General features: G+C 36.9%; 1 protein-coding gene across 2 annotated transcripts in view; it reads right to left on the minus strand.

The window, feature by feature from the left end:
* LRRC2 (leucine rich repeat containing 2) overlaps positions 1 to 15,474 on the minus strand; it is an 865,563-nt gene that overhangs the window by 781,443 nt on the left and 68,646 nt on the right. Inside the window, exons 6-9 of one of the 2 annotated variants that reach the window (XM_050945919.1) lie at positions 10,160 to 10,305; positions 6,355 to 6,510; positions 4,808 to 4,944; positions 2,897 to 2,969 (exon numbers count right to left, since the gene is read on the minus strand). In XM_050945919.1, the coding sequence (XP_050801876.1) occupies positions 2,920 to 2,969; positions 4,808 to 4,944; positions 6,355 to 6,510; positions 10,160 to 10,305 (489 nt within the window). In that variant the 3' untranslated portion in view covers positions 2,897 to 2,919. Of the gene's footprint in view, positions 1 to 1,038; positions 2,970 to 4,807; positions 4,945 to 6,354; positions 6,511 to 10,159; positions 10,306 to 15,474 lie in introns of those variants that run through there. The other variant, XM_050945918.1, reaches the window with a different exon arrangement.

Here is a 15,474-nt window from a genome sequence, read left to right on the forward strand (position 1 = left end):
GGAGCCAAGAGATTGCTAATAATCAGAAGGAAAAATGCCAAGTAGTATGAGTAAGGCCCTGGGGACAGCTGTTGCAGCTGTGGAAGTCATGGGGGGCCCAGAAAGTCACAGAATCCGTGACTTCTGTGAAAGACTCACAGACTTAATTATGAGCTAGCAACAGTGAATACTGCCCACAATTACACTGGGGTAATCTAGAGTAACTCTAAGGTAAAAGTAGAATCCTGTCTAATTTTGGCCCAAATGCAGCCTGAGTATAGAGAATGACTAACTGCATTTCCAGACCCTTATGCATCTCAGAACGTGAGCGCTACACCAAACACATAAAGAACAAGTGTAGTCACTTTGCTTGCACCAAAAAATCCAGACCGTTTTGTAAACTGGAATAGCAGCAGCACAAAAATGTATGTTTGACATATAGGTCAGCTCTACACACTTCCTGAAAACTTAAAAATATATACCCTTGATACTACAAGCAACCATGGGAGTCTCAGCTGCCAAGAATTGGGACAGTTTAACTTTATTATTGCTACTTGGAAAAGCTGTAAACAGTAGCAGAGGCAGGCACAGGAGTTATTCACTAGCTTGGAGGAGGACCTAAAAAAATAGACCGTCCAGGGGAGTGGAATAGCAATACATCTCTCACAGCAGTCAGAAAGCACTGGATGAGGCAAAAAAGACAAAGCTCCTAGCAGCTAGAAAGGGTGAAACTTCACCTTTATAAAACACTTGCTATCCACTGGTGATGTGATAGATACAGTAAGGGACTAAAATCCCAGTACTTTTCCCTTTACCAGTAGCTGATAGCTGGGGAATTGTGCACCTGACTTGTGTGTTACCAGTGGATCTGGCCCAAGTCTAATAGGTTTAGTCCCTCAATCCAGATGGTATGTGGTAAATTTTTTAAGTCTTCATAAAATGAATAAATATGTAAAACCTCTGAGGTCCTGTTACCTAGCATTTGTTACAAGATCAGCAAGGTGATCCCAGTTTTATTAGTTCATCCCATATATGATTTTATTTACTGTATTTTATAACAACATGTAAGAGGATAATTGTATTATCTGAGTCTTTAAACCTGAAAATAAATTAATTTAAAATATTCTTTTTAGCAAAAGTTATAAAGGCATAAGCAACAAAAATGTTTGCTGAAAACTGGCATTCCACAACTGTTTACACAAAATCAGTAAATAAAGGAGAGAAACTAAAATAATATTGATATAGCCTGTGATTTTCCATGCCATAAAGTATTAATTAAATACAATCCGCCTTTTCTCCCTTTCTAATGTCATGCAGTGACTTCTGTATCTCTTATATCATTTTAGTGGTATGATCTATTAAATGGTACCCATGCATGATGCAAATGAGTAGTCATAGGACTATTCATATGGTTAATGTAGCGCATGTTGGTAAGTGTTTACAGGATCAGGGTCTTAGAGTTTAATAAGTTGTATTATTTTCACACTATATTATTGATCTGAGGTATTTTACATAATATTTGGGAGCCAATTAATCTCACCTTATCTTTACCAGTAAAACAAATGTAGAAAAATAATTTAATATTGTAAAATCATATTTTCAAAATTGTTCTTAGAAATGCAATAAAAATATTATTTTAGTTACCTCTCGAAGTAATATTTCTGATACTCTTCTTTGCTCACCATGTGGTGTTGGTGAACTTTAACCAGAAACTAGTCTTTATCTCACCGCTATAGCAGAGCTATCACTCTTCTGTAACATGTCATCCTCATGATGTTACTACTCTTTATTACATGTTTCTGCCACATTCACACTTACACAGTTTAGGATGATTTTAATTAAATGGCTTCAAGTTTCAATTAGTATTTTTAGATTAAAAGTTGATTTAATAAATGAAAAATATTCATATGCAAAACTAAATCATTCTATAGTATTTACACTTACAAAATTATGTATAACAGATTACAAAACAAGCAAAACAAATATCATAACCAGCAAAATCATCATACTTATAGAACTAAGGCATTTGCATTACATACAAAAACAATTCATTGTTATACCAACAAAAATACTGTAATTGAGAACTATCATTATTAGTCAAAGCACTTGGTTTTTAAATATTTTCATGATGTTTTATTCATTGAAACTTCTTCCCAGAGATTATTTTTCTTTGAAGTCCTATTATTTAAAAATTGCTTACCGCAAAAATTCCAGTCACCTATGTACTAATATTTGTGATCATTTAAATGCTTGTAATATAATGAAAAAAGCAACGGTATTTTCACAGACTCCATACTGAGTGTCTACTTGCTGGAATTTATTTAAACTGAAAAACCAGAGTAGGACCTTTCTGAACAGCAGAAAGTAAAAACTTCACCCATAAACAATGTATTTAAACCTACCATCAAGAACTATTGCAAACAATTGAATTAGTTATTTGGTCTTTAAAATATAATAGATCACATGCATTTTCTAAAGCATTAACACTTCCACTGTTTGCACAGGAACAAATCTTGTTTCAGCTGAACTGCAACAGAATATAAACCAGATACTGTTTAAGGCCCCTATCCTGCAAACACATACCTGCTTAACTTTACTACTGTAACCCCATTGATTGCAATAGTACTGTTCACAGTCATGAAGTACATCACATGTATGTGTTTGCATGATGAGGGCCTTAGCCATGTATAATTTAGTGCTTGTTGCTGTTGACTTGAAAATAAATGTGTTGATTTAAAAAGTGAAATTTCATCTGATGAAAACTATTTAGTCCTTGCAATTTTGTCTGTAGTTATTGAAAGCAAGTATGGTAACAAATAAGAAATTCTGTAATCATTATTTAAGAGCTGCTTATAACTCTCCATGATATCAATGTTTTCCAATCACAGACAAAAATTGAGTTTTTCTGGTATCCCACAGTGTCTTAGAGATTTCTGATCTTCAGAGCTGGATAGTAAATGATACCTTTGTAGTATAGCAAGGCATAGATTCTGTAAAAGAAGAAAAAATATACTATTTAAAATTTCAGCTGTATGATCATCAAGTAAACGGTTATATTTAAACCTTGCCCAGAAATAGCTCGATGTCTTTGTTTTATTTCAAAGGTGAATTACAACAGCAAATGATGTGTGTGCTAGTTTTCATAGATTCTACTGGTCTGTTATGCAGAATGTCTGTCTAGATTATCATAACTGGCCTTAAAATTGAAACTGTGCATCTGCAAAGGTGAATGTATTTTGTGCCTGTCTGACTTCACAGGATTAGCACTTATGGGTAGAAACAATTTTTAAATATATATTTATTGATTTGCAGTTCACTTTAAAAAAAACACTATAGTGTTTTTATTAATAATAATTATTATTTATTTAAATATGCACCAAAATAAATGAGTATATAGCCAATGCCCGGGGTCCCAGGACAATTTTTAAAGACTACATTCATTTTAAAAAAAACTGTCATTTATCCCAGATCAAACCAAATAACCCACGAACACCACAAATGAATGGACTTCCTCACATATGACATCCCTACCAGTAATGCAAACAGAACACCATCACTACACACTTGTTTTGTACACATCTTCAAGACCTTTAAAGCCAAATTCTGATCTGATATTTTCTGTTTATTTTCCCTCCTTGGTGGTACTACTAAGGAAACAGAGGGGGTGACCCAACTCTAGAGTATAATTCCAAGTTCAGTGTGGGCCTGTTCTCTAATCAGGGCCTCGTGCCATAATAACCACCATAATTAGGGCCCTACCAAATTCACGACCATGAAAAATGCATCACAGGCCATGAAATCTGGTCTCCCTCCATGAAATCTCGTCTTTTGTGTGTTTTTAACCTATACTATACAAATTTCACAGGGGAAACCAGTGTTTCTCAAATTGGGGTTCCTGACCCAAAAGGGAGTTGCAGGGGGGATCACAAGGTTATTTTAGGGGGGCTATGGTATTCTCTTACTTCTGCGCTGCTTTCAGATCTGGGCCACTGGAGAACAGCAGCTGTTAGCAGGGCACCAGCTCTGAAGGCAGTGCAATACCATACCATGCCACCCTTACTTCTGCGCTGCTATCTTCAGAGCTGGGCGGCTGGAGAGTGGTGGCCACTGATTGAGGGCACATCTCTTCAGGCAGCAGCACAGAAGTAAGGGTGGCAATATCATGCCATGCCATCCTTACTTCTGCACTGCTGCTGGTGGTGGCTCTGCCTTCAGAGCTGAGCTCCCAGCCAGCAGCCACCCCTCTCCAGATGCCCAGCTCTACAGGCAGCGCTGCTGCCAGCAGCAGCACAGAAGTAAGTGTAGCAGTACCACAACCCCTGCCCTACAGTAACCTTGTGACCCCCACACAACTCCTTTATGAGCCAGGACCCCTACAATTACAACACTGTGAAGTTTCAGATTTAAATAGCTGAAATCATGAAATTTATTATTTTTAAAACCCTATCACCAAAATGGACCATGAATTTGGTAGGGCTCTAACCATAATGAATTTTGACCCCTCCATGAAGTTTGTATATGTTTGTTCAGATCCAGGGCTCTGATTCTGGCATCTCTCATCAAAACATATTTGAAAGCTCATCTTATTTTGAAAAAAAGATAAAAGAACTTTCACCCTCCTCCAATGGCATATAGAACTTTTACAGCTTTTAAAATTGCATATTACGTGTGCTCTTACACGTGTCTTCACTTTTTATAAAGATTCAGGATATTGTTGATCTCTCTGTATAACCCAAGCATATTATTTTGATGTGGCCAGGAAATCTTTATGAAATCTACTATTATATCATAAATAATGGGAGATGTACTAAAAATTTAGTGCATATACCTCTTCCTCTTATGTCTGCAATGTAGCTCTTCATAAATTCTTTCTCAAATTGCTCTCGATCACGTTCACTTTCTACGTTGTCTTCAGTATCGTGATACAAGAATGTTTCAAGAGGATTATCCTTAAGGCTTATAAATCTGTAGAAAAAGAAATGTTAACATGAAAGGATAACTTCTTAACATGGGCAGACAAATGTAGTTTGCTATATGTCAAATACTGATTATGTTAAAAAAATTTCCCTATTCTGAAATTACAAACAGTATGAATTGATTAGCTCTATAAATTATATTTACTAACTTGTCTTGTTTGGGTGTATCCCACACACAGTCCATGCATGTGACCAACAGGCCACTCAGTTTTATTAGCTAGTCAATATTACTTAAAAGTGGCAACTCGCAGACAGAGGGGGAGTTGTAAAGAATTACTATGCTTAAGTAATTGAACAAAAGTGTTTTATGGTCTTTCTATTATGGAGCAAGTAAATATTTTAGGTAGAATTCTCTTTACAGTCTGTTCTCCCTAATACAATTCAGTACATCCATACTGCAATATTTTTTTCTGTAGGAACAGAGTTTTAGCATTTTGGGGCATCTGTACATATCACACTTCACAACATCTGACCAGCTGTACCATAATTCTACAGCAACTCCTGATCAGAACAAAAAACTTCAACATAGACTCCATCCTATCCAGGTTTCACAGCATTCCAGGATTTAGTCAGAATTCTTTAGTTAATGATGCACACCCTTGGGAGTTACAGTTACTTCCCAACATCCATTACAACAGAGAAGTTCAATCTGCATCCCCTTTTGTCATGTTTGTAAATATACTAAACCAATACTTTGAAAATGAAAATCACATGGTTGCACAAACTGCTCAATAATTCCATGCACAAAGTATGTGTACATAATTCTGAAAATTATGGGGCCATCTCTTGAAAGCAACAAAAATAAATTAATCAGTGAGATTTCAACTATCAAAAAGAAAAAATATCACTCCAATTAATTATATGGCATAGTAACACTACCAGGAACTGCTCTATCAGATTCAAATGACTTCAGGTCCTAAATCCTGAGTGTCAAATCAAGACATGGGATTATCATAGTTACAAATGGGAAAGTCTTACGAGTCCATTGTTCTGCATCTATAGGATACAGTCTCTCCACCAAGAATATACACATTATTAAGCTGACACAAACACTGAATGTTGATGAGGCAATAAAGTCTCAGTACAAGTACAAAAGCACTCCTTGGTAGCAGGTGAAATATCAGGGACCCTGAGGTACACTTATACAATTCCCCACTGGACTTCAGTGATTTCATTGCCCTTAAAGAGTGGTTCTTATGTAAATGAGGTCAGAATTTTGCCCCAGGTTTGGTGGAAGTTGCACAGGTAACAACATATCCAGCCCAGCAAGCATGAATGCAGAACCCAATAAAAGGAAAGGAAAAGAGAATTGTAAAATTGTTTTTGAGGACCATTACTGCACTGGGTCACTTACCTTTCTACTTTTGAGCATATTCATTTCTCCCTAACTATAACTTACTTTAAACCTGTGGGTGATTCACAAACGTCGGTGGGTATCTCAACCAGATCATCACCACTAACCACCAGTAAGCTGAGCTTTGGCATATTGAGCAAAGCTCGTGGAAGATAAGTCAACTTGTTTTTCTGCAGGAGAAATGTCTGCAGTTCACTGAGCCTAAGGAAGCATAACAGAGAAACATGGCTTAAAAATACAATATATTTTAAAGATCTTTTATTATATATGTGTATCTATTCAAACACCAACTGTTAATGTCTTCCTCTGGGAAAGAAGTATGAAAATATTCACATGAACCATATGCTTTTCCTTATGCTGTTTTTTATTTTCACAGAACACTCCATTGACTTCAGTGGGAAGTTTCATGCATGGTTTGATAAGATAGATGCTAATAATACACCTGTGAGAAGAACTAAAAGTTGTGCCCAGATCAGAAGCTAGAACAGTAGTGTGCACTTTCATGGTGCAGTGAAGGTGTATGCACACGATGCCTTGCCACACAATGTGATGTCAAGTTCTCATGTACCTCATTCTGTCAGAAAGTCATCAAAATATAAGTAGGAACAAAAATATATATGGGAACTACTTGTAAGAGTCATGTGACCAGGATTTGGCCTTTATTTTGTTGCTGAAAATATAGGTGGGAACAAAATATATAAGGGAACTCTTACAAGTACGACTGAAATCAATATAAAGGACCTAATCTTGTGGTTTAGGGAGTAGACTCCTTTCATTTGTTTTGCGTCCCCTTATCCTTTCTTCACATAATAGTAATTTGGGGCTGAACATTTTGAGAGTGAATGTGGGGGCCAGAACTATAAAACCTGAGGTATTATTGTTTTTCTCATTAACCTGGTTCTACTGCTAGAATAGTAATGCAGCTGTATTGCATGAGAGACATTTCCTTTGAGTTCTAGAAGGCGTGGCAAGTGGTGCTTCAGCACATTAGACAGTGTTGCCAACTCTCATGATTTTTATTGTGAACCTCATGATAATTGGTGTTTCTCTTAAAGGGAGAAGTGATTGAATGGATAAAATGGAATCTATTTGGCTGAAAATCACGTTAGGGAAAAAGCTAACTAATACTCCACTGGGATAGTGGATGGGGTATGCAACAGCCCCTCAGGATCTGATATGGATAGAGACCTGTTTAATATTTTTAATGAACTAAATGTATATATAAGAGTAAAAGTTTCTAGTCCTCATCCTTGCAGAGAAAAGATTGAAGCAAGAGCACTCTAAAATCTCAGAAACCAGAAGGTTAATAAAAAGAACCAAAAATGTATATATTTAAATATTCATTATTTTTAATCCAATCTCTTGATTTGGAGGGGCCTAGCTGAGAGTTTTAATATTTGGAGTTAGCAATGCTAGGTTTTCAGCTGGATGAAACTTTGTAATGAGTTGGGTTAAAACTCCATTGATGTCAATAGGTGTGAACTCACCCGTCAGTTATCATAACTGTAAACATATGTCCCATCTGAGACCAAAGGTGTGTATGAACTCACTCAGGAGCTTATGAGCTGAGTACTGCACTGGGTAGGGAGGGGTGTATGACAAACAAATACTGAGGTCACAGGCAAGAACAGAGAGAAAGAAGCAAAGGAAATGAAGTAAGAAAGCCAAGCAGTAGCCCATGAGCCCAGTGTGACCCTGGAAAAAGTGAGAGAGTGAAACCTGATATTGTAGGGATAACAGAAGCATGGTGAAAGAGTCATCATGGCTAGATTATAGATATTGAAGGATATTTGCTGTTCAGGAAAGAAAAAAGGGTAAAGATAGTAGAGTAGCAGTGTATATTAATGATGAGGTATACTGTAAAGAAATTAGAAGTGATGGAATGGATAAAATGGAATCTATTTGGCTGAAAATCGCTTTAGGGAAGAAAGTTAACTAAGGCTTTGGCTACACTGGCGCTTTACAGCGCTGCAACTTTCTCGCTCAGGGGTGTGAAAAAAACACCCCCCTGAGCATTGCAAGATACAGCGCTGTAAAGCGCCAGTGTAAACAGTGCCACAGTGCTGGGAGTGCGGCTCCCAGCGCTGCAAGCTAAACCCCATCAGGATCTGAAGTACGTGCACGCTGGGAGAGCTTTCTCCCAGCGCTGGCACTGCGACCACACTCGCACTTCAAAGCGCTGCCGCGGCAGCGCTTTGAAGTGTCAAGTGTAGCCAAGCCCTAATACTCCACTGGGATAGTGGATGGAGTATGCTACAACCCCTCAGGATCTGATATGGATAGAGACCTCTTTAATATTTTTAATGAACTAAATACGACTTGGAATTGTGTGATTATGGGAGACTTTAATTTCTTAGATATCCATTGGAGCTCAAGTGCTACTAATAATGGTAGGGCTCAGATATTTCTGGATGTGATAGCTGACAGATTTCTTCCATCCAAGTCACCTAACCAACAACAGGTGATGCCATTTTATATTTAGTATTAGTAAGTATCAAGAACCTTACAGAAGAACTGGTTGTAGAGGAGAATCTTGATTCATGTGATCATGAGCTACTTCAGTTTAAACTAAATGGAAGGATAAAAATAGGTATGTAACTAGGATCCCTGATTTCAAAAGGACAAACTTAAAAAACTTATGGGAGGTATATAGGGAAGTGGACTGAACTGAAGAACAAAAGGATCTGAATGAAGAAGAGGCTTGTAATTCCTTTAAGTCAAAGTTGCATAAGCTATCTGGAGCCAGCATCCCAAACAAGGTGGGAGGGAAATTGTAGGGAAGGGTTGCAGACCGAACTGGATAAACAAGCATCTCAAACAGGTTATTAAGAGAAAGCAGAAATCCTAAAAGGAATGGAAGATGGTATGGATCAACAAGGAATGCTACCTCTTGGAGGTCAGAAGATGTAGGGGAAAAAAGTGAGAACTGCCAAAAGCAAAGCAGAGTTGCACCTTGCAAAAGGAAATTAAAAATAATTAAACCCAAGGTTCTTTAGCCATATAAATAAAAAGAAAACAAGAAAAAGAAGAAGTGGGACTGCTAAGCTCTGAGGATGAGGTGGAGATCAAAGATAATATACCCAAGTCCCAACACCTAAATGAATATTTTGCCTCAGCCTTTAATAAGGGTAATGAGGAGCTTTCGGATACTGCTAGGGTGGCTAATGGAAATGAGGACCTAGAAGTAGAAAATACCACATTCGAGGTGGAAGTCAAACTCAAAACAGCTTACTGGCCAAATTGGGGAATAAAATAATCTCCATCCAAGAATATTACAGGAACTGGGGCATGAAATTGGAAGCCCAATAGCAAGGATTTGTAATGATTTTCTTGGGAGGGGGATGGAAATTTAAAATTCATACAGATTAGTTTGCTTCCCTACTGATGTTTACCAGGCTCTATGAGTCACATTAAGCATGCTTTGGCTTGACCTTTCTCCCCACCTTGTATTCCTTTCTATGTAGCTGTACAGTTGCTGCCCCTGCACAGTTGCTGCCCTTTCAAGCAAACTTGCTGCTTCTATCTCCACACCGAACATTATGTTGCTTAGGAATAAGACAGGAAGAGCAACTAGCTAACCACAAAACAGGGAAACTGACTACACACCATGTGGTCAACACACTAGAAAATTGAGGAAAATATATTTTGTTCTCCAATATCTTTCTCTAATGTAAATGGTATGCTTTACTTGTAAAATACTAGATACATTTGCAGCTGGAAATGGAGTTTTCTGGTGATGGTGTCCCTTTCAAACAATAATTGGTAAATTAAAACTTGCTGGTTGCTATCATGTTACATTCTAAACAAATTTTCTAGTTCATGAGCCTATTTATGAAATGTAAGGAACTACCTGTCTATATCTTGTGGGAGATCTTTCAGTTTGTTGTTGCTAATATCCAGCCAGTGCAAACTTGACATCCGAAGTATACAAATTGGAATAGTGGGGAACTTGTTTGTTGACACATCCACAAACGTGACTTGTTTCAAGTTACTTAGCTGGAAAAAAACAATGCAGCATTTTAAGTACATTTTACAGAATATTTTATAAGCAAATCATTACACCCTTCAAATAAATATTATTGCTTCTCCAAATCACTTTGAGCACTGAGGAGTGCATAATGTTTCTGATTTGTACTCGACTTTATGCCACACACATCACAGCCATCATTCTTCAGGTAGAGGGATACCAGACATAACTCCCTCCAGAACTTTTCAACACCTCTAAATTCACCAAAGAAACCTAAAAAATGACATGAAGTAGTATTTCCCCTTTTAAAAAGCCTAGAGTCTGGGAAAACAGCAACTGGGACAAAGTATTGACCTTGGTCTTTCCCCAAAATAGTACAGAAAGCTAACACCAGTACATAAAACTGTTTTGCTAACTAATAGACTTAGTTATTACACACTTTATATATACACTAAACAGTCATTTTTAAAAACATCATGGAGGTTTTATCAATATATCATTTATTTACTTTAAATAGACTTCTTTGACTATAAACTCACGTAATGCATTGAAAATGTTTAGCTAAAAGACCACTTGAGAATAGCAACTTTACCAGTTCATGTCAGACTAGAATACGATCCAATATTTTGTTAACTAAAGATGTTTAAAAATACATTTTCTGTGTCCCAAACTAAATATATATATTAAAAAAGCACTAAATCCTTTTATTTGAAGATCTGTCAAAGGAATTACATTTTTAGATAATAAACTGCTAGTGTATCCAAGGTTAACTACAAATGCATCCCTGCTGATGATGGGGCACATTTAAGAATTAAATGTGTTAAATGAAGGGCTCTGTGTACTAAATCAATTATTTATAGTAGGGCTGTCAATTAATTGTAGTAAACTCACACGATTAACTAAAAAAAAATTAATTGCGATTAAAAAATCTATCGTGATAATCACAGTTTTAAATCACACTATTAAACAATAGAATACTAATTGAAATTTATAAAATTTTTGGATTTTTTACATTTTCAATTATATTTATTTCAATTACAACACAGAATACAAAGTTTGCAGTGCTCACTTTATAGTATTATTTTGATTACAAATATTTGCATTGTAAAAATGATAAAGAAATAGTATTTTTCAATTCACCTCATACAAATACTGTAGTGCAATCTCTTTGTCGTGAAAGTTCAACTCACAAATGTAGATTTTTTGTTACATAACTGCACTCAAAAACAAAACAATGCAAAACTTTAGAGCCTACAAGTTCACTCAGTCCTACTTCTTGTTCAGCCAATCATTAAGACAAACAAGTTTGTTTACATTTACAGGAGATAATGCTGCCCTCTTCTTATTTACAATGTCACAAGAAAGTGAGCAAAGGAGTTCACATGGAACTTTTGTAACTGGCATTGCAAGGTATTTATATGCCAGATAGGCTAAACATTCATATGCCCCTTCATGCTTCAGCCACCATTCCAGAGGACATGCTTCCATGCTGATGATGCTCATTAAAAAACATAATGTGTTAATTATATTTGTGACTGAACTCCTTGGGGGAGAATTGTACATCTCCAGCTCTGTTTTACTTGCATTCTGCCATATATTTCATGTTATAGTAGTCTCAGATGATGATCCAGCACGTTATTCATTTTAAAAACATGTTCGCTACAGATTTGACAAAATGCAAAATGTGAGATTTCTAAAGACAGCTACAGCACTCGACCCAAGCTTTAAGAATCTGAAGTACCTTCCAAAATTTGAGAGGGACGAGGTGTGGAGCATGCTTTCAGAAGTCTTAAAAGAGCAACACTCCAATGCGGAAACTACAGAACCCAAACCACCAAAAAAGAAAATCAACCTTCTGCTGGTGGCATCTGACCCAAATGATGAAAATGAACATGTGTCATTCCGCACTGCTTTGGGTTGTTATGAAGCAGAACCCGTCATCAGCAGGGATGCATGTCCTCTGAAATGGTGGTTGAAGCATGAAGGGACACATGAATGTTTAGCGCATCTGGCATGTAAACAACTTGCGATGCCAGTTACAACAGTGCATAGATGCTGACTCCATGGGTGCTCTGGGGCTGGAGCACCCACAGAAAAAAATGGGTGTGTCCTTAGCACCCATAAGCAGCTCCCCATGGCCCCGACCCGCTTCCCTGCTCCAGCTCACCTCCACCTCCGCCTCCTCCATGAGCATGCTGCCGCATCCCACTTCTCCCTCCTCCCTCCCAGGGCTTGCGCAGTGAAACAGCTGATTCACGGGGCAGGAAGGGAGGGGGGAGGAAGGGGGAATGTGATGCACTAGGGGAAGAAGTGGGGCTGGGGTGGGGATTTGGGTAAGGGATTCAATGGGGCAGGAAGGTGGTGGAGTTAGGGCAAAAACTTTGGGGATGGGGTTGGAATGGAGGTCGGGCCAGGGACTCGGATAGGGTGGAGCTTGGGGGAAGGGGCAGGGAAAGAGGTGAGGGGCGTGGGCAAAAGTGCCATGCAAATGCCCATTCTCACTTTCAGGTAACACTGTTCACAAGAAGCAAACAGTGTTATCTCCTGCAAATTTAAACAAACTTGTTTGTCTAAGTGATTGGCTGAACAAGAAATAGGACTGAGTGGACTTGTAGGCTCTAAGATTTTATGTTGTTTTATTTTTGAATGCAGGGGGGTTTGTACATAATTCTACATTTGTAAGTTCAACTTTCATGATAAAGAGATTGCAGTACAGTACTTGTATTAGGTGAATTGAAAAATACTATTTCTTGTGTTTTTTACAGTAAAAATAAATATAAAATGAGCACTATACACTTTATATTCTGTGTTGTAATTGAAATCAATATATTTGAAAATGTAGAAAACATCCAAAAATATTTAAATTATATTGTATTTTATTATTGTATTCTATTATTGTTTAACAATGCAATTAATCACAATTAGTTTTTAATTGCTTGACAGCCCTAATTTACTGTATTAGTGTTCATGAAACTATTCAGACATCTTAAGTGACTATCAAAGCAGGTAACAAAAAAATAAATATTTTAAGAGTGGAAATTAACTTCTAAGCGTGTATCTGAGATGATAACCTACTCCAGTCCTGAAGTGAGATGTGCACAGGACTTCACTTATACTTGAACTAAGGCATTTTAGAATGCAGGGGAAATTTTCTGAACAAACAGCATTAACGAGTGAAAGTATGATTTTTAAAATTATTTCATTTGTTATAATGCAGGGAGGGTGTTATTAGTGACATAGGTAAGGGAATTTGCTTTTTCAGGATGAGATCCTGGCTCCACTGAAGTGAATGACAAAATTTCTATTAATTTCAATGAAGGCAGAATTTCACCCTTAATATTTAACTTCACACTGCTTCTTTAAAATGTTGATATTCCCAGTGTGATGCTGTGTCAAAGCTATAGCTTCCTTTCAGATACAACCTGATATTGCTGCCAGCTTTCCAAGAACAGGCTTTAGAACTTGAGGGAACCTATTCAAAGAGCTTCACTGAAGAATATTGGATTACATAGGATACTATTAAATTCAGCCTTCCGAATCAAGATAGAGGCACAGAATCAAGATAGATGAACAGAGGCTCTCAAAGTCAAGATACAAGTTAAAAGTCTGCTGGCTCCCACTTTAAAGCTGCTTTCAGGAAGCATCAAAGTGGAAGCCCCTCACGAGTGAGTCAAAGTTTCCAGGAAAACATTTTAAAGAGTGAGGTGTCTGATTTCCAAACCACATCTCATTTCATTTTCCAAAAGCAAAATTGCCACGCATGCAGTTCAAGTTTCTCTCAACTCAAAAAAATTAAATTGTTAAAACTGTGTCTCTCTGGTTATGACATAGAAAGGATAAATGGATCTGACACAGACTCTAGCAAGGACAGGGTTAAAACAGAGCCCCAAACAACCAGATGCCCATGCAAAGGTTGCAAACTCTCCTTAAGTAACAAGATCCCTGGTCTCTCACTTCCAATAGGACCTACCTGACATCATCCCTTTCACAAGCTGCCAAACACTTTAGTTTTCCCAGACAACTGCCACACTGCAACAGTTCTGTAATGTTAATACTACATTCCATGGCAAACAGAAATTTCTATCCAGCGTAAACCGGAAAACATATAAAAACAAAGTGTTTTACTGAATTACATGTTAAAAGGAACATCAATACTGCATGACTGCATGTTATAAGAATAAATATATTTCCATTTATTATATGCTATTGCCAAATGATCTTTTTAATATTTAATTTTGTTTTTCTTCAGAGTTTATAATCCCACAAAAAGGAATTTGCCACAGAAATATATAAAAAACTTTGATACAAAACTTTGGTTTGGCATGCCACACAATATATGAGGCTCTAATTATATTGTGTAGGCTACAAGCCCTCCTTGCGCTTTCTTTTAGGGAAATAGTTAACAAAATCTATCTGGTTTCTACACCATGTTCCAGCAAAATGGAGTTTTCATTTAATCTGTCACTGAAATGCTACCAACAACCCCCTGGGGAATATGACACACTGGAAATTATGACAGCTAGATATTATATTTACTAAAGAAAATCCTATATATATTTATTTCCTTTTGAAAGACTAATGGATTTTTGTACCTCCTATAACATTTCATTTATAAACAAGCCTGCCAACCTTATCATTTTTACTTAAGCGGTTTATTTTTGCTATTTAACTTAGTTATCTGACTTTGAATCAGTCAGAATATAGGTTTTATGCAAGCTCCATTTTAAACACTAGCTACATTTGACAATCTAACTACCTGGCCACAGTTATTGCGGTCCTTACTGTTAATCATAATTGTCATCTTTATTTGACAAACAACCCGTATTGCTTCTTATCTTAATAATTTTGCTTTTAAAGAAAATAGTCCTTGCAGCATTCCAGAGCTCCACTGCTTTTCTTTTCTCTGACAGTTAAAGTTTCAGTTGAGAGAAAAGGACACCATGTCCCTGAGTTGAATGAGTTGTTTGATTAATGGGTGTGTTTTTACTTCTGCTTTATTTTTATCATTGAAAGGGTTTTACTGATAAGGTCTGTTGACTGTGGTTTTAGTATGAGCTGCCCATTGCACGGCATCAGCAAATGCAAAGGTCTGAAATTATGTCAATACCTACCCAAAAAAAACAACAACATTAAATTAAATACAAATATTCTGTGGCAGAAACAATCTGACTAAAACCAACATGAGCCAGGAAATACAG

This window comes from Gopherus flavomarginatus, chromosome 3 (assembly GCF_025201925.1).
Source record: "Gopherus flavomarginatus isolate rGopFla2 chromosome 3, rGopFla2.mat.asm, whole genome shotgun sequence".
Classification (NCBI taxonomy): Eukaryota; Metazoa; Chordata; order Testudines; family Testudinidae; genus Gopherus; species Gopherus flavomarginatus.